The following is a 27497-nucleotide window of genomic DNA, read 5'->3' as shown; positions in this document are numbered from 1 at the left end:
TTCCCCTAACAATCCCTCCATCCAGTAGGTTTTTACTGTTAGCCATGTAGGATGACATCATAGCTGACGTATGTGAACGTATAAAACCTTTTATGTAATAGAAATACATTTAGAGTGTGTGAGCTGCATCTGTTTGTTCACCAGGTTTCCCCACTTTATTGTACTGATAATAAAGTAGTATTTTGCCATATTCTTTGAGCATGTCTGGTTATTTGTGCCTGAGATCGTTTATTGTGGTAATCCCATTCGGCACATGGAACGCTCCAGGAACTATTGCACAATGCACCTTGGTGGATTTATTGCCAAAAGCCCTCAAAGATTTTCCTGTGTGTGAGAGCTGGCAGGTAGTAGCGAGGGAAGCGGTCTGCTCCAAGTCAACATTCCTGCAGGGACATGAACGTTGCTGGGGAGATGCTGGCTCTCCACTATTGGACAGCCACGACAAACTTTGAATGTTGCAAGCTTCCTTATTGGAGGGGTGGGGTCACCCGCAGCCAAAATTCTGAATAAAAGGAGGGCAGCTGGACCTAGGAATTAAGTCGCCCACTGCAGCTAAAGAGAACAGCGGAAGGAGATGAATGAGGGACGCCAGAGGACTGCTGCCTGAACCAGCATTAGCTCAGACAACTCTCCCGCATCACAAACCTCAACTTTATGTTCACCAGGGGACACTTTTGCAAGGTGACTCCCTCCGTTTGACTGGTGTGACCAACCAATCAGCTGTCCTGCTCGAGATTCATCACTGTTCCTGTGTTGTTGAATTGAGCACCTTTGATTCACTCTGCAACCCCATGATCCAGTTTTGCTCCACTGCAAGGACTTTCATCTGACCTAAAGGATGGAAATCTTTGTGTGCATCATCAGGGATCTGCTGCACAGCTAGAAACGCGGTGCGCAGACCTTTACCAAAAGAGAAGCCCGTCAGGCCGGGGTTGCTTCTCCATAATGTGCGATGGGATGCCGACCAGCCCATCGCCCACTATTTACGAGTCCAAGCCAGCCCAGGGAAAGCACTCCCAAGCATTCCTGGGCAGGCTTTAACTGCCAAAAGAAAACGTAAACGTCATTTCTCTTTGACAGCTTAAATTCCACAGGCGCATTAGGCCATGCAAGGCAGGGGGTGTTGTGCTTTCCCAGCCTTGCACTGCCCATTGAGGAAGTATTTAGGCCTTAAAGTGCCTAGGGGCACACCATAAAGTGCCTCCATGCACATTTAGGCCTCTCTGGGCATTGTTTAGGAGGTGCTCCAGCTTCCCATGCACACCCTCAGGAAACAGGAAGTGCTCTCTGCTTCCTGGTTCCTGTTAATGCTGTGAGCGAGCCGGAGGGCCTCAGTGGAAGACGGCATCGAGTCCGGGGCAGCAGGCAATGATCATTCTTTTTGTAATGCATACATGTATGTACACGTATGTGCGTATGCATGCAAGTTTTTGAAACACTTGTGTATAGGCGCGTTATAAATGCCATAGCCTATTTGTTAGTGTGCGCAAGTGAATGAGAGGGTCTGTTGCATCTGTTCACGAGTGAATGGAGAAATTAATGGATATTTGAATGCATGTTTGAATGAGAGAAACTGATGAATAAATGTGTATGAACGCATTTGTGTGTTTGGGGCCGGGTCTATGTGGGGAAGGGAGGGGTGGGGAAAGAAGGTTACAATGTCATGTACCAACACCCCACCCTCACCCTCATAATGAAGGTGAGGAGGGGTATGCCAGCACATGACATACCAAACGGAACGTGGAGGTGATGTCCTTTTGCAGTTAGCAGACCAAAAAGAGAGCTGGAGGAATTGGAGCAGAGCGGAAGCAAGCCCTCAAACCACACGGCTGTGGCGAGAGACTCCAGCCTCTACTGCTGCAGAGCCGCTGCAGAGAGAAAAGAGCCCGTAGGAGAGAAGAAGACAGGCAACAGAACGGAACAACCAGAACACTCCTTGCCTGGCGAGAAGCCCAGTAACCAGGGTCTCAGACCCATCACTGCAGAGTCACTGTGAAAAGGGCAGAGCCTGCGAAAAAGAGAGGACGGGAGGAACCGAAGGTAGCTGCAGGAGTGCTCCATACCGGCAACAAAGACCCGACAATGAACCCGAAGGTAACGGGGTTGTTGGGGAAAGTAGGAATGACCAGAGAAGCCCGAGAACCAGAGTCTGGGACCGTACACATGGGCAGAGATGGCCTCATAGAGAGTGAGCCAAGAGAATACTTGGCAGGGTAGTGAACCAGGTAAACCAGATACAGAAGATAATGTAGGGGTCTGGGACCCACAACCAAATAGGGAGAGAAGTACACCCCCTCTTCCTCAGCACAGTACCTGGCAGGGGAGTGAACCAGGTCTACCAACAGGGATCTGGGACACGCACACAAAATAAGCCTGAGAAAGACCAGGTGAAGGGAGACATTCCCCCCCTCAGTTGCTGGACTGCTGCATAAGCCTGAGAAAGGGCAGGTGAAGGGAGACATTCCCCCATCAGTTGTTGGACTGCCATACAAGCCTGAGAAAGGCCAGGAGAATGGAGAAATTCCCACAACCAGTTGGGTTTGAAAGTTATTTTGAGGTCTGTCCAGAAGAAAGGTGTCGTTCTCCTGGACCAAAGAAACCTACTACTTCTTCAGTGTAGTTTATAGTGTAAGGGAAAGAGTTAGGATTCTGACATTTGACTGTGGACTTTTTTCTTTCAACCTTCCGACAGACCCATTAGCATTTTAGTTGAGGCAGGGAAACCCCTCTAAAAAAGAGCGCAAGGTTGGGTTTTCTTTTCATCTATCTTCTGAATAAAGGTGTTGCCAACCACCATGCCCCGACTGTGTCAGAGTCCTACTTCTACATCCTTACAAAACATAATTCATGTTTGCTTTACTCTTGATGCCCATTTTGTAATTATGTGGCAAGACTGGCCTACGTTGGTGGCCCAGTCTGGATATCTCCTGAACATCCATGAAGACCTGCTCTCCAACCTTGACGCTAACACCCCCTGCGTCCTTATCCTGCTTGATCTCTCTTCTGCCTTTGACACCGTCAACCATGCTATCCTGCTCAACCGTCTCCGTGATAACCTGGGTATCACTGGTTAGGCTCTGGCGTGGCAGACTTCTTTCCACTCTGACCGACCCTCCCAGGTCCAACTTGGGTCCTTACTCTCCGCTATCTTTTTCTCTATTGTGGTGTCGCCAGGGGTCTAACCTCTCTCCCTGGCTGTTCAACCAATACCTGGCACTCCTTGCCCGCTGCATCGCCGCTCTCTGCCCCAACTTTCAGTGCTATACGGATGACACCCAGCTCATTTTCAGGCTACCCTCGGCCTCCTCCTCTCCTTCCCTCATCTCTGACTGTCTGTCTGAAAACCAGGAGTGGTGTGCCGCCAATGACCTCTGCCTTAATGCCAGTAAGACTGAGATTCTCCTCATCGGCACCCCCGCTCCCTCCTTTCCTGTAGCTCTCTGGCCGGCCTCTCTTGGCCCTCTTCCTGCTCCCACCTGCAAGGCTAAAAACCTCTGGGTCATCTTCGACTCCACACTCTCCTTCTCCCCTCACATCTCTGACTTCTCTAAGAAGTCACACTACCAGCTGCACCTCCTCAGAGGTATTCTTCCTTTCCTCTCCTTCCCCCCAGAAGCTCACTGTCTCCAGAGGTCTGGTTCTCTCTAGGCTAGACTATTGCAACAGCCTCTTTCTGATTCTGCCTGCTTCTATTCTCCACCCTCTGCAACTCATCCAGAACAGGACTGCGAGAGTCCTTGGCCTCAAGCCCAGGGATCGTATCTCTCCAGGACTGAAAGCTCTAAACTGGCTCCCAGTGGCTGCAAGGATTAAGTTCAGAACCATCTGCATCGTCCACAAGGCCTTCTGAGGGCCTGGAGCCTCAATACCTTCAACTCTCTCTCCCTAAATATCTTCCCTCTCGAGCTCTTCGCTCATCCGCCTCCAACTCCCTCAGAGTCAGTCGCTTCTCTAAGCAATGAGTTGGTGGCAGATCTCTTTCTTCGGCTGGGGCCTCCCTCTGGAATAGCCTCCCTGCCTCCCTTAAACTTGAAGAGATCCATCTCCAGTTCCGGAAGCACCTCAAAACCTTTCTCTTTGCTTCTGCTTTTTCTCCTCCTCTCCTCTGCTGACCTCCTTGGGGTTACTGGAATTGCACCGGCTACCTGGACACCCTCTGATCTCGGACCCAGGTCCCTCCCCCGCCAGCGCCACACACCTGCACTGCCCACCTGGCAATCCCTGCACTTGGGGACTGTTTCTGTATCCCTACAGTTCCCCTACCAGCCCTTGACAACTGTTGCCTGCACTTACCCATGCACTTGCCACATGATGGCCTTTACTTTACTTATTGTTTTATCTATTCCCATGTACTGCACTGTCCCTGCCGCCTTCCCCTGCACTTGCGCGATCTGAATGACGCTTGGCCTAGTAGGGTCGTTGTCTGTCCTCCCTTTGTTCCCCTCCCTTGCCTCGTCTCGCCTTGAAACACTTGTTACAAGGAGCGTTGCAAATGCCATATCATATATTACTGGCCCACCAACGTAGGCCAGTCTTGCCACCCAATTACAAAATGGGCATTAAGAGTAAAGCAAACCTAAATGAAGAGTATAAGAAACATGATTTGCGTTGTGTTATTACATGGTAAAAGAGGCCAATGTTTGTGGGCCAGTCTGGATATATTTCATACTGTGTTATGGCATGTTATTATGGCCATCAAGAATAAAGCAAACCTGATTGATGTTTGCTTTACTCCTGATGCCCATTTTGTAATTACATGACACGACTGGCCTAGGTTGGTGGCTAGTCTGGATATATTTTTTATCGTCACATGGCATGATTTAATGGGCTTCAAGAAAAAAGCAAACATGATAAGTGTTATTACGTGGCTACACTGCCCTACTTTGGTGCAACCAGTCTGAATATATTCTTTGACATGGCAGTGCATTTTTTACTGGCATCAGTAGCTAGGAGGATAAGTGTTCTTATGTGGTGAGACTGGCCTATATTGGTGCAGGTGGTCTTAAAATGTTTTCTTCTTGTGCCATGGCCTTTTTACAGGCAAAGCCAGCAGGAAAATGTTCTCACATCTGGAATATATTGGCGTAGTCAGTATGGACATGTTTTCTTATAGTATTTTTACTGGCATCAAGCGCAAAGCAATCATGTATATGTTCTGATCTGAGAACACGGGCAGACATTGGTGCAGCCAGCATGGAAATGTATGGGTGCACAGCCAGCATGTTTTTTTATACTGGAATATATATATTTTGGGGAAAGCGCCATGAAAATGCTCCTGTGCATTGCTAGTGGCTTAGATCTATTGTACGTTTTCAAGGGTTACCCAACAAAAGCAATTGCAAACTGTGCAGCTTTTTACACAATTTTTCAAAAATGTGTGATGTAAAATGCAACATTGTATCCCTTTATTTTTAAAATGTGCAGCCCCACGAGCCCACTTGGTTGGTTCAGGCTCCGTGCTATGCTCGGTCACTTCCGCATATTTGGGGGAAAAATGTATGGCCCTCAAATAAAAAAACGGACTATTTGTTATTGCAGTCAGGAGCTCGAAGTCCAACCGATGTCCTGCTAGGGGTCAATGCAAGACGTTTATCGGTCAAGGTATGACTAGATCTTCTTTGCTGTGGGACCAACCCAAGGAACCCTCCTCCCCTAACTGTGCAAGGTCTCCAGAGGAACCCAAAGAAAAACTGGGGTAAACGCCCTTGAACCTGTAACCAGACGACTGTGCATGATAACAGTGATGAGACAAGTCTTTCCAAGCGATTTGCTGTTGCCTAGGACAGTCTCTACGCTTCTGAGGGTTTGGGAGCCTGCCTTTGCATCTCTTTAACTGCCCCCTCGGCACTGAATATATATTGGGTATAAAGTCCTGCTTGCCTTAGCGCTATAAGGGGCTGGCCCAGGGCGATGGTGCCCAGGTCAGTACTTCTGGGGTTCATCCTCTTGGACCCCATGTGTGGTAGCTGCTTCCCAGAACTCTACAACCAGACTTAAATCATTGAAGTCACCTATCAACAACATGGTTTTTCTCCGATTGCCTTATTTTTCCCGGCCTTCCCCAATGGCTAGCCCCTGTTACGCTACTCACTTGTGACTCTCATGTACCTTTTGTAGGGTAGCATAAAACAATGAGCGACTGTGCTATCGAGGGATGGACTTTTGAAGTTGGGGTGCCATATAAGTGCAAAGCTTACGTTCCAATTTGTTTAACAACTGTCTCCACTTTAGCCTATGCGTTTTAATATTTAATAAAGGCTGAGATACTAAGGGAGTGTGTAAACCATAGTCGGTTAACTAACTTTGAGCTATATATATGTAAATGGTTGTTTTTAATTACCTTTTAATATGTATCGTTTGCCATGGTGCAGTAATGTAATAAATTTGAATTATTGTTGTACTTGCCTGTATGGGTCTTTTAATTTACTATTTCTTTCAAGTGCTAACTGCCCTGCACAACATGGACCGTTCCTCCTTAGTGCAACCTTACGGCTTGGTCTACACTTTTTAGAGTGGTTTAGCTCAACTGGTGCTGTGCAAGCCTTGCTAAGCCTAGATTGCCTTATCTAAGTCCTGCCACAGGTAGAGACTTTGAAAAAGAAACCTTCTCAGAGGGGATCCCACTTAATTGTCACAAGCAAATGTTTTCAAAGGAGATGGGTATGTGAAATAGAAGTAAGCTAAGGTTCGCTAGCTATTAATGAGAGTGCTAGTCATTTTGAGAAAAAAACATTGCTAAAGTCATGTGAATGTCTTCCAGGCCAGTTGCCAATAATAAGAAAACGTTGCTCTCTGGAATATATTTATCAAAATACTTCATTTTCAAACTCTTTTCTAATTGAAAATCATGTTCCAAATCATCTCAACTATTCAAAAAGTAGAAGAATCCTGAATAGTAACACTTACAGAATACAAAAGAAAAGGGAAAAAAGAGCCATTTTTAACAAGAATATTTACATTTATCAAATATATTGGCTAGTTCTATATATACATTTTTGAGAAACAGGCATTTAAATTACTAATTATGAATTGTAATACTCAAAATAATAATAAACGAGACACAAAGGCAGAGCCAATGCCACTGTCATTGTTCAAATAATGATAATCCTGTTGCTGGCTCAGTGGTCGGTGTCAGCAGAGCGGTTGCCAAAAGGTAATCATTGCATAAAAGACCAGAAAGCGGGAAAGGGGAAAATAAGAAATACTTCAATGGGTTGCAGCGGGCTTACACAAGATGGCGGGGTATGGGACTTTATACCACAATGCTCCATTGCACTGCAACCTTTGGAAAGCGGCGTGGGCCATTTAAAGGACACATTAATGCTGAAGTGACTTTTGGCAAACATCTAATTCCTTCCTTTTTAGGGAAAGCGGACCTAAGGTTTTGTGGGACCTGTGTCCTCTGGACACTTTGACCTCTGCACTCCCCCCTCCCCTCCCCCAACAACCTCCGGAAACTATTTGCAGAGACATTCCTGTGCGTCTTGCATTATGATTCCATGCTACCATCCCATGGGCCGCTGTCTTGTGCCTCTTCCAAGAACACAGATGAGGTAGTGGATATGGACGACAGAACTCGCGCAAATAACAGGATGACATCGGGATCCGTTTATTCTGCAGCTGTGCGGCAGGCATGCGGAATGCTCATGCAAGCCAAAATCTAACACATGTTCAATGCATGGGAGCTGCTATGGCCCTGCTCCAGTAGAACAGGAGTCCTATTTCCATGATTCCTTCCAGCACAGCAACAGACAGTCTGCTCTGAGGCACAGCAGAACTAAATACATCTCTTCCATCCACAACGCCCACCAAGTTTAATCATCTTTAACTGACAGCAATTCAACAAAAAAGGTTCACAGAAAAGATGGAGCCTGTCATTAAAATGCTGTTCTCCCAATCTTCAAACGTACCCACGTCTAATGTGCAAGAAATAAAGACACAGAAATAGACTTACCTTATAAATCATTCAAAAAGTAACTGGATTGAATATTTCTGCAAAAAGGTGGAGAACCACAGTTTCCAAGAAAACTGTCCACTAAATTCTACACTACAGCCATCACTGCAGCATTTGTGGCAACCATCACACACTGCATGCAGGCATGAACACGTGCACGTGAAAGCCCCAGCCACCACAGAGAGATACAGAAGGTCCCGATAAGGAGGATGAACGACAGAAAATGAAATCGCCACCAGGTTGATTGTGTTGGTATTTCCCAGTCCTGTACTTCACCTTCTCCCAATCAAAACAGCCTCTCCATCAGGCTCCAAGGAAATGACAAGGAAAGCGCACCTATGATCAACAAACTTGGATTGCTTTTCTTGGTTTCTTAAGGTGCCAAATGGATCATCTCAATGACTGATGGGCGATGGAAAAGACTTCCTAAATGTTTTTTTCAAAAATGCTCTGCCTACTCGACCACTTCGTAACCAGTCCCACAAACCCAAGAATCTGTCTGTGGCTACTATCACAAGCACAGCTAATTCTAAAGGTAGTCCTAGCAATGCATCTTTGGCGTCAGCAATTGCGGTTGCAAACCCCAGTGAGGCCCTCTGCATTAATAACGTGGGAACGAGGTCGAGGGGGGCCCTACGCTCTCAGACTATTTGAGACCGGGTGAAGTACAGGAATGGCGGTCCCCACCGTGCTTAGGCTCAAGGTGAAGCAAAACGCAGGCTGTGCACTCGAAGTACCTGGTCCTCATTCATTTCTGTCAGAAATGTGTTGGCAAGGTCTTTCTCGCTCTTGTCTGCCACCTTATTGTTAGCGCTTAAAAACAGCTGTTAAACAGAGACAAGAACATTGGAGAGAGGTGCATTAAACAGTTACAGGCAGCCAGACGCGGCAGGCTGGACATTCAAAGCGTACATCAGTAATAAACATGTCTATAATACGCAAAGTAACTAGCATTTGCAAGCTTAGTGTACACAAGCCATCCCCCACCACCCTCAGGAGATCCGGTCTATAAAACAAACACCAGCTCATAAGGGCATTTGTATTTTACTTCTAGCCTAAGCCTTATTCTGGGTTGCTGCTATCAATTATCTCGCAGAGGACGGATGTCTGTGACATGTTGCCTTCCATGCCAGCTGCTGTAACAGAGCGGAAGGGCGAAGGCAAGAGGGCAAACATCAGTTGCAGGCTTAGCAATCTGCATGAACAGGTACTCCCCCTCTCACCCCCCATGTCTTCGTGAGGCGAAGGAGCAGTAGTACGGTGCAGTTGTCTAGATTTTATATCTTTATTGATTTGTATCCTATAAACAACCCAAAACATTCTTTCAACTTTAAAAAGGGGCCTGTTTTAGGTAATGAGGAGCGCTAGCGCTAAGCCAATACATCAGTGCCTTTGTTCCCATGGATTGAATGCCTAAATGATGCTATGCAATACATCTTCAGCTGGTGCCACAAACTTCCAATGGAAAATCTGGACTCAATTACATTTCATAAACCAGTTGCAGTCTGGCTTTTCTTCTTTTTCACATGGTATTGTTCCAATTATTTTAGTCGATGGGGGACTAATTTTGACTAGATCGTATTATTTACCAAGCAGTAAATCTCAAACCACAACTTTGTACACAGTTCGCTCTAAAAGCAGCAGGATTCCCGGGAGGCATGAAATGAAGCCATTCGACTAGCCTAGCATTTCCAGCAAAGTTTGGGGAAAAACCATTTGGTGGGCGCTGGGGGGATGAGGGGTTTCTAAATCTGGGAAACATGATGGAATTAGTTAGAAGCACAACAGTGCTGTGGGAAGTTCTATAGCAAGCAGCATCAGGGCTTCACCACCTTGTTTGCGCAGCACAGGGATGCAGAGGACAAACGCCACCGTGATAAATGTGGGTTCCAGACTAGATTGTTAGGTATTTAAATGAAACCCCTGGGCACTTCTTTAGACTTACACAAAAGGGGGTGGGTAGAGGAAAAATGGCCTCTTGCCAGACATGGAACTAGCCCAGCAGTGCTTTCAAATGTGTGCTATTTAGCCGAGCCTGCAACCCAATGTTTTTAAAACTAATTAGGCAGGAACAATGCTATACGATCCTGTACCAGGTTTTAGGTAATCCAATGCAAGTAATAGAAAGCGGCTCTAGCCTGCCAACCAAATGTGGTAGTTCGAACACAAAGAATGCAGGAGTGTTGGGGGGTTTCAGAATCTTAATTCAGAACTACTAAAGCTAACATTTGTATCCGGAAGACTGAGGACAACTTGGAGAATATTAATCATTTCTAAATACAATTTAAGACTATTGTAAGTCAAAATAAACTGCTGAGAGAAGTTGCTAGAGAATCTACTGTTTTCCTTTTTTCTTTGCTGCAAACACATCAGCGTAAACGATTGAAAAACAGAAGAGAAATATCAGCTAAAAGCAGGTACAACAGCCTTTTGGTTTTGGCCTGAAGACAAGCAACAATGTTATTCAGTTGATGCAATGCTGCCAAAAACATACAGTAACCAACACAATGAGGGTTAATATATTAAATGAAATTATTTTATAGCATACAAACAATAAGCACATTAAAGCAATGAAGCTACATGCTTTCAAATAGGGGCCATGCTACAGACAAATAGTCAATATCTTCTGAAACGAAAAAATTATCCACTCTGATAAAGGAGTGCATTTCACAAAAATAAAAATTGTTATTCAATTTTGCCATTTCTCTCTTATTCAGGTGCCTTGCTTTACTTTATGGAGAAGGTGGTCTAGTGCCGATCAGTGAAGTTGATAGAGAAGAGACGCTACAAATGGAGTCTGTTTTCAGACATTAGCACTTAGACACACACAAGTTGTGTCAACAAGCAGCGACTGCCTCAGTTCTCAGTTCTTCTATAGGTCATGAACAATGGTCTTCTAAGATGGGGATAAGCACCAATTTGATGCCCGTTCTTGGGACAGTGAGGTTAACAGATGTCGCAAAATCGTTATTCCCAATAGGCACTGGGCTTTGAAAGTCTATCCTTTATACCCTCTTCACTACAACAACTCCAGTCACTATTTTGAACCACAGTTTTTTTTATAGCAGCGTAAAATCAACCCCACATTGATGGAGGATGACTGGAGAAAGAATCTTGCAAAGTAGCAAACTACACAAACCCAGAAAGGAATGCTGAGGTTATATTACTCATCAGAAGCAATAAGGAAAACAATCACTGCCATCAAGGAATACCCACCTTGCAATTTTGGAGTAGACGAATGAGATGTTCAAAGCAATTACTGTTCAGGAAGATGGCTTGCAGAACAGGTCGATCAGTACAGTCTAACATAGCTGTGATAGTGTCTGCCAAATGAAACCATAAAATGCAGATTACACAAACATCTTTCACATGAATCTTCAGCACATCAACTGAACCACATCGGTTTAAAGGGAGCACGGCAAACAGGTAGCTGCAACAGTCCTAGGTGGAGGTAAACCTACATAATGGATATGAAAAACCGTTGTTAAAGTGAGCCAAGAATATCGTTCTTTGAGATCACAATGACTTCTAAAGGTCCAGGGGAGAGAGGTAGAGTAAATCCTCTGTCTTTGTAATATTTTGTTGACTCAACTCTAATTCCATTATGTCCTTTATAGAGATGCAGGTTCAAGAATACAATCACTTCCCAACCTCACTGGATTGCTTGGCTGGGTAACAAATATGTCTTCTCTTAAACCCGTCATACGCCGCAAACAAAAGTCAATGATCAGCAGATTTTCCTCTGAAGTCCAAGGCCGGTCTCTGCCAAGACGTTTTTCAAGAAGCCAGCATTTAATTATTTGAGGCTTATACTGAATGTTCCAATCTTGTCAAAGAATGAATAAATGAGGGATCTTGCATAGCGAAACATTATCTGCCTTCAGACATGTACTAAGTTCTGAATTATAATGCAGTATTCAGTTTGCAAAGTGAGTAGCACATCCAAGTAAATATATATGGTTTTAAAGGACTAAGAGGTCTTAAGCGGTAAGTAACATCGAGTAAGGCTGAAGCATTCTGAGATATTTAAGGTGGTTTTCTGTATTACAGTTTGCCCTCGGGCAGATGAAATAGGACACGCCTACGAGCAATCAAGCAGCAATCATGGAAGAAGCCAATCACTAGTGGGGATTTTTTTTATTTTCTTTATTTGTATTTGGCTAAAATACTTTAACCTGTACAATCAATAACACATAAGATTATAAACACGCACATAACATTCATCCTATTAGTCCAATTTAAGCTAAAAGTCAAAGTCATGGATTTCACATCTAAAAATCACAATCAAATTCATTAATTTCATGTCATCCCGGCATCACATACCATTTGCAATATCTCATAATCTAATTAATATAATCTTTTAAACTACTTATAAAACCCCAAACGGCAATAGCAGCTGATGATGGTGCCAAGCAGAACAGTCTAAACCACAAGACATCATTATCCACAAACCCTTATTATAAAACTGTTTCCTAAAATAGAGCATTCTATAAAACAGTAAAGCAGGACAAGATACCATCATATGATGCCAGGTCCACATCTCCTCAGTATTAATAAATTGTCGGCAATAATCACAGTCTCTTGATTTGCAGTCCTCTTTTGTGGCCATAATTTCCCTAGTTGGAAGCAGATTGGCTCGAAATCTCAAAAGGGTGCTCGTAGCATTAACATTGGAAAACGCACTAAATAAGGTGACACTGTGCCCATTATTTTCTGTGCTGTGCCAAGGCATTCTAAAGTACTGTAACCATGCAATGCTTCCATAGTTGTTATCCAATCCAGTTTGTATAACAAAGTTTTCACTTACCCTGGTGCCACACGGAATTCCAGCATCTTACATCCTATGCTTTGCAATATACCATTACAATAATTAGCCATTGGTTCACTGTGCTATCGGTCTTATTAATCAACATAATGTCCTAAATCGCTATTAAATATATTATTTAAAAGGTACAGTAATTCTATACAACATTTGGAGAAGCTTCCAATTGGCTCGAACTTACAAAGATTTTAGACCAAGTTCAAATCTTATAAAGGGTATGCATGTACAATTATGCAGGCCCAAGTATCTTCTCCAGATAAAAGCTTCCAATTTCTCTATCCTATGGGAACCCTTGCTGACCATATTGTTTAATGCTTGCTTAGACTCTGGTCATGTACCGCCCTCGTGAAAATCCGCCATTATTTTCCCTATTTTCAAAAAAAAGGGGATTGCGCGTGTCCAATGTCGTATAGACCTATATCCCCACCGATACCTCTTAAAATATTTGCAAGGGTGCGCTTGGGGCATATAGAGTCCTGGCTAATGGCGGGTGCAGTACTCTGTCATACAGTCTAGGTTTCATCCAGGGGTAGGAACTATGGAACAGAGTTTGAACCTGTATTTATTAATATCCAATTCCGTTTTCTGTAGGGGGTAGGCGGTGTATCTTGCATTTATGGACCTGAGCACGGCCTTCGACAAAGTAGATAGATCGAAGTCGTGGGCCTTGCTCGGGTCCTTGGGATGCCGAAAGAAAATGTTAACTGTGCTGCGAGAACTCCATAGGGAGGACCAGGCTTGTGTGCGTAGTGGAACGAGGGGCGATTGCACTGCGTGCTTTGATGTGGGGTCAGGGTCGGTCAGGGTTGTGTTTTGGCCACAATTTTGTTTACCCTCTATATTAATGGTCTTTTGGAAGCCCTGGTGGATACCGTGGCGGACTATCACAGCCTTTGGGGGGGAAGAGGGGTGTTGGAGGCCTTTCCGGTCCTGGTTTATGCTGATGATACAGTGTTAATAGCCAGGACCCCAAGGGCCCTTCAGATTTTGATAAATGCCTATGTGGTTTGCATGAATAATCTAGGGTTAAAAATCAACACTTCCAAATCAGCGGCAATGGGGTGCGGGGGAAGAAAGAGGTTGGTGAAGATGTGCCCTATGGTTTGTAATGGGGACATCATTCCTAGAGTTAAGGAATTTGATTATCTGGGCGTCAGATTTTCAGAGACAGTTAAGGGTTGAGCCCATGTCAATAAACAATCTGTGATGAGTCAATATGTAGGTGCAATTTTCCACTTTTTGCCCCGTTGTCAAAGACAACCCCTGGACTTGGTTTTAAAAGTGTATGCTGCGCAGACCAAGGCTGCGATACTGTATGGAGCACCATTGTGGGGATACACGAAAGCACCAGAGATAAAGATCAAGGAAAACAAGTTTTTTAGAAGGCTATTGGACTCCCGTGATCCGCTCTTTGCATTTCAGTCCACAGGGGAAAGGGAATGGATTTCTGCAACGACCAATGGGCGTCAGCTCCGATTATCTTTTGGCTTCGCCTGTGGCCCAACGAACACGCCACTTTATGCCATTTTATTATTAGGACCCTCATGGATAGGGTAAATCGGCACAAAATTCTCTGGCTAGCATTCATTGATGAGTCTTTGAACAGAAGCAATATACAGGTTCTTTTACCCTCAGATAGTTTGTTGACTTCTGGGCAAATGTGTTCTAAGTGCATCCTGAATCTGGCAGTGAACAAGAAAAGGGATTATATGGAACTTGATACTAATTTGGATAGAGATCCCGCCATGACAAGTAGGGTGAACGAGATCCAGCTATACCCTCTCCTGAGTTCTAAAAGGGGAGATCATTGGCTGATTATGCGTGCCAGATTTGACTGCTTACAGTTGAGGGGAAACATGGCAAAGTGGCTCAGTTCTACCGGCACATCAAGCTGCCCAGCATGTGGGGTGATAGAGAGGATTTGAAGCACCTTATACTGTTTTGCCCAGCATGTAATGTTGTTAGAAGGTGTACTATTTTACTGATTCTCAGGTCAACTACTATTCATTCCCACAGGACAGCATTGCTTTTCCTCTTGGCTGCAGATTCAGTACTGACATCCCCGTCACTTTTGCTCTTTTTGAAAAGAGCCATGCATCAGAGAAAGGGGATTCTGTTTCAATTGTGATGACCCTTTTTGGTTATTGGATATGCATTGTGTTTTAAAAAAATGTTTTGATAATGTAATGATTTCGGTGTGAACTTGGAGCACAGACATTGTTATTTTATAATTTTGATTAAATGGGTATTTTTGATATTGTATGTTTATCTGCTTTTTGTGCATTTCATGGATGTATTTATCCGAACAAACATACTGACTGATTATTTAAAAGGTACAATAATTCTATACAACATTTAGAGAAGCTTCCAATTGGTTCTAACTTACAAAGATATTAAACCGAGTTCAAATCCTATAAAGGCTATCCCTGTACAATTAGGCAGGTCCAAGGATCTCCTCCAGATAAAAGCTTCACATTTCTATAGCCTTTTCAATAACCATAGCTGCATCCTCTCAACACCATAAAGCAATTTTGGGATTATTTTCCCCCCATACCATTTGATCAGTGGAACCAATGAGAACTGGCCGAATTTACTAGTGGCTAGTTCCTCATATGATTCCAAAAACCAGTCATACAAAATGTACTTTGGATCTCAAAGCCAAAATAGAGTATGTTTTCCACCCTGATTAAGCTTTCTTGATTAACATGCCACTTACAATCAATATCTCTCTTGTTGGCTGTACATTTTAAAATCTTGGTTTTCTGTGGGTTAATCATTAACCCATTATTTGTCCCATAATTAGAGAAAGCCATCACCATTCCAATGCTAGTATAGTCAAACAGCATAAAATCATCTGAATATGAAATCCATCTTATATGCTGATTTCCTAGCTTCAGAGCACCATATGAGGCTTGATTCAGATGTTCATCCAGGTTTGCCTTGAATAGATTGAATAGGCACGTAGCTAACACGCACACCTGCCTCAAACCCACTGTTGTCTCAATTATTCTTGAGAGATTACCATCAAGATCAAGCTTGGATTTTAATGTTAGATTGTGAATGCAATCTCAACAAAATACTCAATAAACCTTAGGGGATGTCCCAGTCTGCCAATTATTTCCACAACAGCTCCTGCCTGACTAATTTGAATGCGGAAGATCCACTGAGGTTGCAAATACATCAACATACTTATGTCCCTAAGCTCGGTCTTGCATACCCTTCAGAAAAAAAACATTAGCCTACACGCGGTCTTCAGCTGTATAATAATATTGTTGGTAATGTGTTCATTTTAGAGATACGTTTTTTATGCGATTGTGTAAATGTATATGTTGTACAATAAAACACAACCAACAGTTTATGCTGTTCCATGGCCACGTCTGAATCCGGTCTGATACTTCCTTGAAGATACCATCATGCGATGTCCAGGTTTACAGATGTGACAATGCTAAGGATGCAAGTATCTTACTATCTGCATCCATTAGCATTATTGGTCTGTATTTCCTGGGATCAGTTCTTATACCCTTTTTATAAATTGGCAGCACCTAAGCGGTCTGCCAAGATTCCTTTGTGAATATTATCTGCTTAAAGCAGATATCAATATGACCGCCTAGATTTTGGGAGCCGTTTTAAACAACGCATTAGTCAACTTATTCGGACCCATAGCTGAAGATGGGCTTGCCTTTGGATCCTACAAAGAATATCATCACTATCAAAAGTGAGACGATATCTCCCGTCACTTTCATATTGTGCTATGCTTTTGGAGATATTGTTTCGTTCATGGGTAAAGCTAGGGATGATGGCATGTCTTTAAATGCACAATGGGAAGTGGGAGGTAAGGAGTAATTTAAGTGTTTGTAGTTGAAGGAGAGTAATTGTTTTGAAGTCAATGACTTTAAAAAGGCTTTAGCCATCGAGGGTTTGGTTACAGGACGGCAGGTTTCTAGGGTTTGGTACTGGTTAAGTTTGAGAGGTGCAGAGAGAGCTGTGTGCCATGTGCACAGGAATGGTAGACGTAGTTGTGGCTGCAGATGATCTTGAGACTAGAGTAAATGTAGATCTTAACTAGTCATGCAGACAAGCAAAATGCCTGTATAATGCACAGGGCACCTAACTAGAGTCAGAAAAGAAAGGTCACAGTTTTAGTTGCCTTGAATGGGAAATAAGTGACTCCTGTAGGAATCTGACACTAACCAATTCAGAAGTACTGCTGAGCAGGGTCCAGTAAGCAACTGTGTCAAAGCCTGCACTGGAGTTGAGCAGTAAAATAAGGCACAAGTATTGGTTCTCTAGAACCTTGAAGGCAATTTCTCAGATCCTAAAGATTGCTGTTACTACACAATTACTGTAACAGAAGCAGAACTAAAAAGGTTCACGTGGATGATAAGTGGCAAACTGTATTTCTACTTGGCCTACCACAGCCGTCCCTAGGATTTACTATATGGTGGAATAGATGGAAATGGGTCTGTTGAAGATTTTAGGATGCAGAGTTACTGTTTGGAAAACAACACTGCTTCCTTTGAGTAGGTTAAGGACATTGACTTCTTTGAGGCAATGACCTATGCACTTGGTAAAGTAAGATGTCTGTACTCACTTTCAGAGGTTTGGCGGGGACGATGTATCTGGAGCAGTGGAGTTTTGTAGATTTGTTTTAACCTTGTTTGGGTGTTAAAGGGAAAAATGGGAGAGGGAGTGGCTTTCAAAGCCGTACACCAGTTTCCCACTTTCATACCCACAAGATAAAAATGCCTTTCCTCTGACTTTGTAAATTGTGTTTTTAACAAACTGTATGAAATGTAATTGCATCTAGACAGGTTCTTACTCTGCTGTGGTGTTTCGATGGTGAGAATGTCATTGGGGGTAAGAGAACACATGCCTTTTCACAGCCACAGTCTTTGAATTTGGAGAACAGTAGAGTGTGAGACTGTGAAGTAGATGTCTCTTGCGACTGAATAGTATTAGAGTTTGTAACATAGCTATACACTGACACATTTGAAAGTTAAATCTTGAAAATGATTTTACTCTCACTTTCCACTGGAGACCCTTTTGTGTGTGTGACCGGTTATCTTTTGTCAAGGTCAGCATTTGTCATTTTGGTGCATTTTTCACCTCTTCAGGGCAGACCACTCAGTACATGAGAAACCTACATATACCAAGCCTTCATAAAGCACCCTGTCACTGTAGTAACCTATTACGTATGTGGAACGATGTTTTGCAGGTGCTAAGCTGCAAACAGCAAGAGTTCAGTTTTAGCACCATCCAGGATATCTTGCATTTCTTACATTCCCTGAATCTGATCAGTTCCACCTTATTGGGTAACTTTGCTGCCTTCGTCTTTGCAGACTGGGAACTAGTTCTGGACGGAAGAATGCTAGCTGGGATTGGCGATACCAATCTATAGCAATTGACACAAGACAGAACATCCCAATAGGCCCACAATCTGCTTATTGCACTTAGCTCAGCTCTTCTGTAACTTATTTTTTTCAAAATCCAGTAGGTTTCATGTTCCTGGACACAAGTATGAATGGTTCTATGTACATTCATCCCCAGATTTTTATTATTTTTGCAGCATTGTTTGCCAAAAATGTTTGCCTGAAAAACTAGACTGTTTTATTTTTTAATTTGGGCGGTCCCCCCACACAAGCACCCTTCCCCTATTATGTATTCCCTATTCCTACCCCTTTTATGCTCTCTATCCCCCCGCCATATTATCTATGAGTTTTTGAGCAAAAAAAAAATGGCGATGAACGAATGTCATACTGTATCAACCATATCCTGACAATACCTATCTGTGTCTGTATCGGAGAGTGTGCAAACAAGTGTGTGCAAACAAAAAATTACAGATGTCGCCACCCGCTTGGATGTTCAAGACCACGTGTAAAGGATGGAAAGATATATTCTGGAGAGGGATCAGTGCGCAGACAGATGGCATGGATTCTGTGAGTGCATGGTATGAATGGAAAGTAGAAAATAGACGATTCAAGTAGATGAGACTGGTGTAGGGCATGGGACTGATCGAGAACTCGAAACAAATTGAATGCGTACGACAAGTGACATGGGCTGAACCCATAATGTAGGATTAATGAACGAAGTGAATGGAGCGGATGAAGTAGGTGGAGCGAATGAGTGGATTGAACGGATGAGTGTGCTGTGCAGATGAATCTATAGAGCGGATGAGTGTGTAGAGAGGGTGTGTGCGCAGAGCCGATGGGTGCGCAGAGCCGATGGGTGCGCAGAGCCGAAGGGTGCGCAGATGGGATGAGTCCCTAGAATCGGAAGAGTCCGGAGAGCAGATGAAGTGCGGAGAGCGGATGAAATGCGCAGAGCGGATGAAATGCGCAGAGCGGATGAAATGCGCAGAGCGGATGAGTGCGCAGAGCGGATGAGTGCGCAGAGCGGATGAGTGCGCAGAGCGGATGAGTGCGCAGAGCGGATGAGCGTGTAGTCCGGATGGCTGATACGAATGGCTTTGAGCATCTGAAACGGTCGGAAATAGGTAGAACAGTCTGAGTACATGGAACGGAGCGCGTACATGGAACCTTTGGAGTGAGCTTGACCGCAAGCACCTAAGATAAACCACCTTATTCACATCTCCACGCTTACTCTCTTCCTTACACCACCACTCATCTAGAACACAGAGATACTATGACACCATTCGTTATAGCTGTTCTCATACCATCATTCTGCCTCATACTTCCCATCACCCTATCTAAACACTGCTGGTTATACACCTTCCAGCCTTGGCGTTCTCCTCAGGCCTAACACAGTCAGTATCGGTCTGGATAACAACCTGCCAGAAAGAACACATACCATTGACCTCTCAACCACCACACCTACCGCTAAGAAGCAGCTATCACACGAATACCACACCAGCTGCACACATATCTGGTGAGCACACATGCCTTTTGACTCCCTCTACCTCTCTCTACTGACTTGAACTTCGGTTCCCGAGGGCGTTCAACCTACCAGCGCCTTGAGACCATACCAATGGTGCATAAGGCGCTATATAAATGCAAAATAACGTAACATAAATAAAGTCAAAGAAAGGGAATCGGGCATGCATCCACTTACAAAGGCAAAAGTCAAGATGTGTTTAGAGAATAATGTAATTGTAGTCACTAAAATTACATCTCTTTCGGGGCTGGCTTTCTCCCATATTTTCTAATTCTTTTCGTAGTCACACGGCCGCTACTCCTACTACTGGTGTGGGTGTTACCTCACCACCTTTCACTGCTTTGTATGGGTTTCTAGTCATGTGCTGCAAATTATTTCTAGGATTTACTAGTTTAGAAACCCCATCTTCAATCCATATTAGATTCTGAAAAACAGAGCCTGCTGTTGCTCTTCTCAGCAGAGACTTAATTCTTAATTCCGCAAGGTTAAATTGAGAGGCTGCCCTCTATCCTTCATAGCTAACTGCAACTTGAAAGTTAAGCCTAAAGAATCTGACCTACCCCTAAATTGGTCATCATTCAATTGGGAATACAAGGCCTACATTTTCAGTCAAGGCTTTTGGAAGTGTGACTATTGTCCTCCACTAGGTTGAACCATACATTCAATAAAAACTCCCATTAAGGTTCCTTTCAGATTGTTATTACTTTAACAGTTCTTCTTCGCTGCCAGCAGGATCTTTGTGTGTGTTTATTTAACATTGCTTATGAATACCATCATTGAATGAAACTTAAACGTTTCCCCGGTAAGCATGTTTTGAGATAGCATATATTTTTTACACATAGTAAGTCATTCCAACTCTTGGTGCCTACATAATTTCAGCAGAGCATCCTGGAAAAAACAAAGATCATCAAACCACGCAGACCTACATCGGTACTTACTTAACATCTGGATCTGCAGTGTTATAAACCTGCTCTCCCACTGCCGGGATCTTTTTGGATTTGGTAGAGCTGAATGATCCGAATTAAGAAGCTTGAAGTAGTTTTCAAGGATTGTACTGGTCTCTACCTGACGTTGGTCTGAGCTACTTGTCAACAGGATATGCACAACTTCGGTAAGGCACTTGAGGGAAAGCTCTGCCTTCCTACTGACTTCGTCAGGGTCCCCGTCATCCCAGGTGTCACAGTCTGCCAGGACACGCATAAGGACTTCCATTGTTGCAGGAGAAATAGCTTGAAGAGCATTCTTCTAAAGTAGAGATACAAAAATATGTATTCAAAAGATGGTAATAAGCATGTTCATAAACGTGAAGAAAAAAAGTCTTCTGTACAGCAGAGATTTGCCTTGGGCAAAGAGCTATTGCAAAAGGAAGCTTAACGGTCAACATTCTAGTCTCTTTTACAGGAAATATGATGACAAGATAAGCCATTCTCTGACAACTTTTTTAATACTGTGAAAGGGACTGAAGCCCCCCCCGCCGCCCCCTCAACCTGGGGTAGGTGGGCTACCAGGGCAAAGTCAGAGCCAGACATACTGCAGATGTAGTGTGGAAGAGTTGTGGACCCCTGTCCCTGACTCCTCAGTATGCATGCAGACGTGAATGTACATTGGTGCCTCTGTCCTTGCCAGGTATATTTTTCTATTCTTTCAGAGAATACGATAACCAGCATTTACCAGACGCCTCCGAAACATGAAATGGATCATGGAACCCAGGCAGCAGCATCAGTTGGAGAAAAACTACAAGTACCACATGCACCTGGGCCAAACAGACAAGACCCAGCCTGGAACAGGTGGCACTGGTTGATTAAAGAAATGTGAATGAATTAGCCTTCCCCTTCAGAAGATGAATGGGAGACCAAACACGCAGTCCACAAACCGCAGAAGAACCGCAGGGGGGCAGTGACACTGGAACAGACAAGGGACTGCATATGTGTATGGGAGACCGAAGAACACTCCCAAAACCATGTATGAGCAGTGACTCATTAAGGATAGGAGAGAACCAGAGGGCACATGAGCCCCATGAAAACTGAAAAGGGGCAGGGCTGGAGGGATTTTTGAAGACTTTCAGGAGAAATCCCAGCCCTCTAACTCGAGTAGCCAATGGGAGAAAACAGAGGCTTCTAAGCAGGAAAGGGAGGGCTATACGAAGCCAGCAAAGTCAGTCAGAGTGAGAGGTATGTGGTTGAGTTCGGAGAGAAGGTGCAAGGGGACCAACAGACCAGAGAGGACAGGTAGCAGCTGGAGGAGGATTTAAAGGAGACTTTGGAATGGTTACTGAGCGATGAGGTAAGGTGTTGGGGGGACAAAAATGAATTAACTGTGTGTGAGTGATCGAGTGGTTGAGGGTAATGTTGGAGGGAAAATAGAAGGTATGTTGGGAGTAGGAGAGAGAGAGAGGAAGGAGGGGGAGGACAGTGGTGGTAGGGTAGTGTTTGGAGGAGTCACATTGCGAGGGGAGCGGATAGGATGAGAAAGGAGTTGACAGGGACGTGGGAGATAAAACCAGGAAACTGAGTGTAATGAGAGGAGAGACAACAGGAGAAAGGAGAGAGTGCAGTGAGACCAAGGGACAGAATGTGGAGAGAGAGAGAGACATGGATGAGGGTGGAGAAGAGAAAGGTGAGAAGATTAAGAGACGGCCATAAGGAGGAGGAGGAGGAATTGGGGGTCAGGATTACTGGTAACCCTGCTCACTCATGTAGGGGTCAGCTCAAGGCACAAAATAAGCAGTGTCACATAGCAATTTGCTATGCAATACTGTAGGTTTGCTAATGAAATAAACTAGTGTGCTGTAAAATTGGCTATTAAGTTAGCCTGTTCAATGAAAACACAGCTCACTCTGCATTCATCTCTTGCCCTCAGGGCTCCCATTCCACCCTCTTTTCTCTGTGCAAGTTTAAAGGGGCTAATGGAGTGAGAGAGTGCAGCAGTAATCATCTCCTGCACTCCTAAGTGCCAAAGGCCTGTGTGCGAGTGCTTGGTGCGATTTTCTTTTCTTTTTTCAAATAGTTGCAAACCAGAAGTAAATTGGTAGGATACTTTTATTAAGCTAACTATATCCTGTCTGGACAGTCATGCAATTCCATTCCTAAAAATGTAAGCTGTTACATAATGCATAATTACAGTATTGCTACTGTAAAACATTGCATTGCCTCCATGCTTCACAGTAAAGTTTAGGTTAGTGTATCTAAATCTCACACTGTCAACTATACTTAATTTTGCGTGGGGGAAGATGCATCATATTAACTAGTAACCACCTTTCAAAACGTACATGATCACACAGCCAAATGCTTTTGATGGCAAACCTAGTTATGTGACCTGCTGGTTGCATTCAGCTGTGCAACTGGTGCTCTGCTCATGAGCTGATCCCATGCTTCTTGACATTCTATCTTATCACCCTGTAGCTTTATACCAGCTACCCTGAAAGTGAGACAGCCACTAATTATAATATCCCACCTAGTTTGGCCAGTTATTGTAGTGTCCTCAGTGTGCATTACACAGCACGTGAGACCTGCACAGCTCGTGAGAACTGCACGAGGGGCTAGGATGAAGAAAGAAAGATTCCACGTTGGAATGCAGAGAGAAAGACGGTTGGAAGGGAGAAGGAAAGAAGAGACGTTTGCAGTTCATGTCCCCTTATATAGTCATGTTATCTTTATAAAACAATTAATATTAATGATAGATATATGCATGAATAAATATATATTCAATTCCCCGTTTATTGTCACTGTTACTTCAGTGGCGACGAGGATCCCGGAACCCATTGTGGCCGTTGAGAAGGATCTCCAGCCACGGACAAGGTAGGAGTAGCTGCTAGTGATCAATAGCCTCCCGTTATCTGCATATAGCACTACAGCCTCACGGTATCACTTTAAAAAAATAAAAATAAAAAATAAAATAAAGACTTCACTGTGCCCGCCGCATATACATTCCCCGTCCAGCACTGCCGAAATTGTCCCAACGGCAGCACGGCCATCCGCTCAGGAGTACTGTGCACTGATTGGCTGCCTAATAGGAGGAGGTGCACCACGCACAAGAAGGCGTGTCTCACCGCTGAGATTTGAGCAAATCGAAGCAAAAGAGGGGAGGGCCCCTACATATTACATCGTTGAGTCATTTGATACACCCCGACTTCGAACCTCACATTGACGCCTGCTGGCGCAACCTAACAGCGAACCTCGCACTATTGCTTATGCACCACAAAAAAATAAATGAACAACAACAAAATGAACACAGAACAAGTCATTAAAAGAACAGTTGCCAGTTCGCTAATTATACTGTGAAAAACGTATACCGCATGGAAAGACCCTGTGTTAAACCACGTGATAGAAATACATGGAAAAAGGAAGGGAAAATACTAACAATTTAGGACACATATGTGGGACTATTATACTTTCATTGCTTTATGCATATACATCCCGTTTCCTGATGAATACAGCATATGCTACGCCACCAGAACAGCGTCAATACTCACGACTCCTATAACTCATTCTCCTTCCAGTATGTCACAATAAAGGGTCTGAATACAGAAACAAACATTCTGTTCAAGGTGTCTACTGTACTACTGTGAATAGTGAACAGTTCATTGTCGTAACCCACAATCTCTTCCTAATCAACTTTTGTACAGTTGCCTAATAAAGACGGTTTCAGGTTTTCTAGGCACAATTTTGTAGTAACTGAATTTTTTCTTCCTGTAACTCATGAATTGAACAGTATGGCAATGCAAGGGGTCCAACCACCTCACATGTTTCTGCCAGAAGTAGGAGAACCAATTCCTCCACGGAAGCGCTGGCTCAAGGCATTTGAACATTACGCCCATGTAGTTTGTGGAGCGACGTACAGCATTGAAAGGAAGAAATCTCTGTTGTTACACTGTCTAGGTCCAGCTGGACAGGAGAAATTTGAAGATCTCCCGGACCTATTGGATGATGAGATAGGGGACACGAATGAATATGAAATAGCTATAATTAAACTCAATAGACACTATGACAAGAAAATGAGTACCATACTTGAAAGATATAAATTTGGCAAACGAGTTCAGGAACAGGATGAGACTGTGGAACAATATGTTACAGCCTTAAGAAAACTGGCCCATAATTGAAAATTTAATGGACAACCGGAGGAGCGGATTAGGGACCAATTTATGCTTGAGTGTAGAAGTAGCAAAGTCAGAGAGAGACTATGGTCCGAAGACGATCCCTCACTTGATGTAGTTTTAAGATTGGCCAAAGAAGTTGAATACACAGAAACGTGTGTAATGACCTTGGAGAGCAAAGTAAAGGACAGATCAGTCAATCCATCTGTCAGCATGATACAGCCTGAACAAGATGAAGAAATAAGTGCAATAAGAGGTGGCAGGAGGAATAAACTATCACCATACCGTAATAGGATGATGTTCAATCCCAACAATTCACGGCACAGGGGTCCAGGGAACCCTGAAGTATACAGGAGCCAATCAATGATGAAGAGACCTGATAGAGTAGAGTTCAGGAGAACTGATAGATTTGAGACAAACAGAATGTCCACGTTGGGAGGAGAACATCAAAACAAGGGGCAGATTTGCCAGAGTGGAAGGGGAAGAACTAGACAAAAAGGATGTTACAGGTGCGGCAGTCCATCTCACTGGGCGAATAATAAAGAATGTCCAGCGCTGAAAATTATCTGCAGGAGATGCAGAGGTAAAGGACATCTGGCCAAATGTTGTAGGAGCAACCAAAATGACGATCATACCTTTAACTGGATTGGAGACGATGACAGAGAGGAGGAATGTGTATTCATGGTTTCCGATGAATACACACAAATTGAAAGTCCCAGAGCGAAGATTACTGTGAATGGTTCTCCTGTAGTAATGATGGTGGATTCAGGTGCCAAATATACTCTTATTCCAGAGGAGATGTGGAGGACATGTGGACCGGAATATCTACGTGAAGTAGATCTGAAGCCCAAAGCATATGGGGGAGGTAGGATATACCTAATTGGATGGTTTATGGCCAAATTAGAATTTAAGGACAGACGGGCATGTGGTCGCATTTACGTTTCAAAGAGAGGAGAGACGGCCTTGCTTAGTTGGACCCATCAGAAATTATTGAAAGTACGATTAGACCCAATTGCCAATGACACAGTATATCAAGTTGAAGGGACCAACATCGAGAATATCCAGAAAATTAAGGATGAAATATTCAAAGACGATGTAATTGGTTGCTTAAAGGGATTTTCACATTGCATAATACTCAAGTCAGGTTCTAAGCCTATAGCCCAAAAACTCAGGAGCGTACCGTTGGCTCTCCGGACCGAAGTCAAAGAGGAATTACTTAAATTGGAAGGACAAGGTATAATAGAGAGAGTGGACGCCGCAGAGTGGGTATCGCTGATGGTCATAGTGAGGAAACCAACAGGAAAAGTGAGATTGTGTGTTGATATGAGGGAATTGAACAAGTGCGTGGTCCCTTATAGGCACCCGTTGCCTAACATACAGGAACTAATATCAACACTAGGACCTGCGAAAGTGTTCTCTACTTTGGACCTCACAGCCGCTTATCACCAAGTCAAACTACACGATGACTCCAAACATCTAACCCCTTTCATTACACCGGAAGGACTTTACCAATTTCGAAGGATGCCTTTTTGCCTAATCCGCTGTCTGAGCTTTTCAGAGGGTTATGCAGAGAATCCTAGGAGATGTGGAAGAAGTTGTATTCTTTCAGGATGACGTATTAGTCTATGCCAATGATCAGAAGGAGCATAATTTGAGACTGAATAGTGTGCTACAGAAACTGCACCAGGCAGGGATGGTGTTGAGTAAGGTCAAATCTAAAATAGACAGAAAAGAAATTGAATACCTAGGACACGTAATATCTGGAGAAGGCATCAAACTAAAGAAGGACTTCGCGGACTCCATCAAATCAATGAGTGTACTGAGTAACAAGGAGCAACTCAGAACCTTCCTTGGCATGGCAGAATACTATACAAAATTCATAGAAAACTATTCTGACCATACAGTGGAGTTGAGGAAACTGTTGAAATTGAACAAGAAATTTGTGTGGAACAAAGGAAGTGAAAAAGAGTTCTGCTTCATTAAAGAAGCTCTTGCTAGAGCCCCAGCTCTTCAAAGCTTTGTAAGGGGAAGGAAAACTGTAATCATGACAGATGCGAGTGAAGTGGGACTTGGTGCATCCTTATCACAATACCATAATGGGCAAGAATTGATGATTGCTTTTGCGTCCAGACTCTTAAAAGGAGTGGAAAAGAACTATGCCACAATCGAGAAGGAGGCCCCAACAATAAAATGGGCCACGGAGAAGTTTAGGAGTTTTGTGTGGCGAATATATTTCAGTATACATACAGACCACATGCCGCTAGTGAATATCTTCAATACCAAGGGTCTTGACAAAGTGTCTAGTAGAATCAGGAAATGGGTGTCTAGACTCCAAGAGTTCAACTTCAAAGTTATACATATTCCGGGATCAAGGAACATTACAGCGGACTGTCTGTCACGTCTGACTGGTTTAGATGATGCAGATGATGATCCCGAAGAACAAGAAGCTATTTGCGTAGTATCGAATCAGGCTATATCTGAACAGGATTGGAATGATGAAATGGAGAAAGATGAGACATTAATGGAAGTTGTGAGGAATGTCGAGGAAGGAAGATGGAGGAAGAATGAGGTGTTTCGTTCAGAAGTCAAAGCGTTCTGGGATGGACGAGAAGAACTATATTTGCAGAGTGGCTATCTCATGAAGGGCGATAAGATGATACCTCCTACCAAGCTCCGAGAGAAGATAATGCAGCTGGGCCATGAAGGCCACCAAGGCATAGTAAAGACAAAAAGAAGGA

At 43.7% G+C, this 27497-nt stretch overlaps 1 protein-coding gene across 3 annotated transcripts in view; it reads right to left on the bottom strand.

Annotated features, from left to right (window-relative positions):
* Window positions 1-27497, bottom strand: part of NBEAL1 (neurobeachin like 1) — a 2018929-nt gene that overhangs the window by 1589747 nt on the left and 401685 nt on the right. The window contains exons 9-11 of one of the 3 annotated variants that reach the window (XM_069615520.1): window positions 20606-20912; window positions 11171-11277; window positions 8692-8778 (exon numbers count right to left, since the gene is read on the bottom strand). In XM_069615520.1, the coding sequence (XP_069471621.1) occupies window positions 8692-8778; window positions 11171-11277; window positions 20606-20912 (501 nt within the window). The remainder of the gene's footprint in view (window positions 1-8691; window positions 8779-11170; window positions 11278-20605; window positions 20913-27497) is intronic. The other 2 variants (XM_069615521.1, XM_069615522.1) reach the window with 2 other exon arrangements.

This window comes from Ambystoma mexicanum, chromosome 9, assembly GCF_040938575.1.
Source record: "Ambystoma mexicanum isolate Mex_15411 chromosome 9, UKY_AmexF1_1, whole genome shotgun sequence".
In the NCBI taxonomy this organism is placed as follows: Eukaryota; Metazoa; Chordata; class Amphibia; order Caudata; family Ambystomatidae; genus Ambystoma; species Ambystoma mexicanum.
The sequence above is the reverse complement of the archived record's forward strand: the minus strand, read 5'-3'. Positions and strand labels throughout refer to the sequence as shown.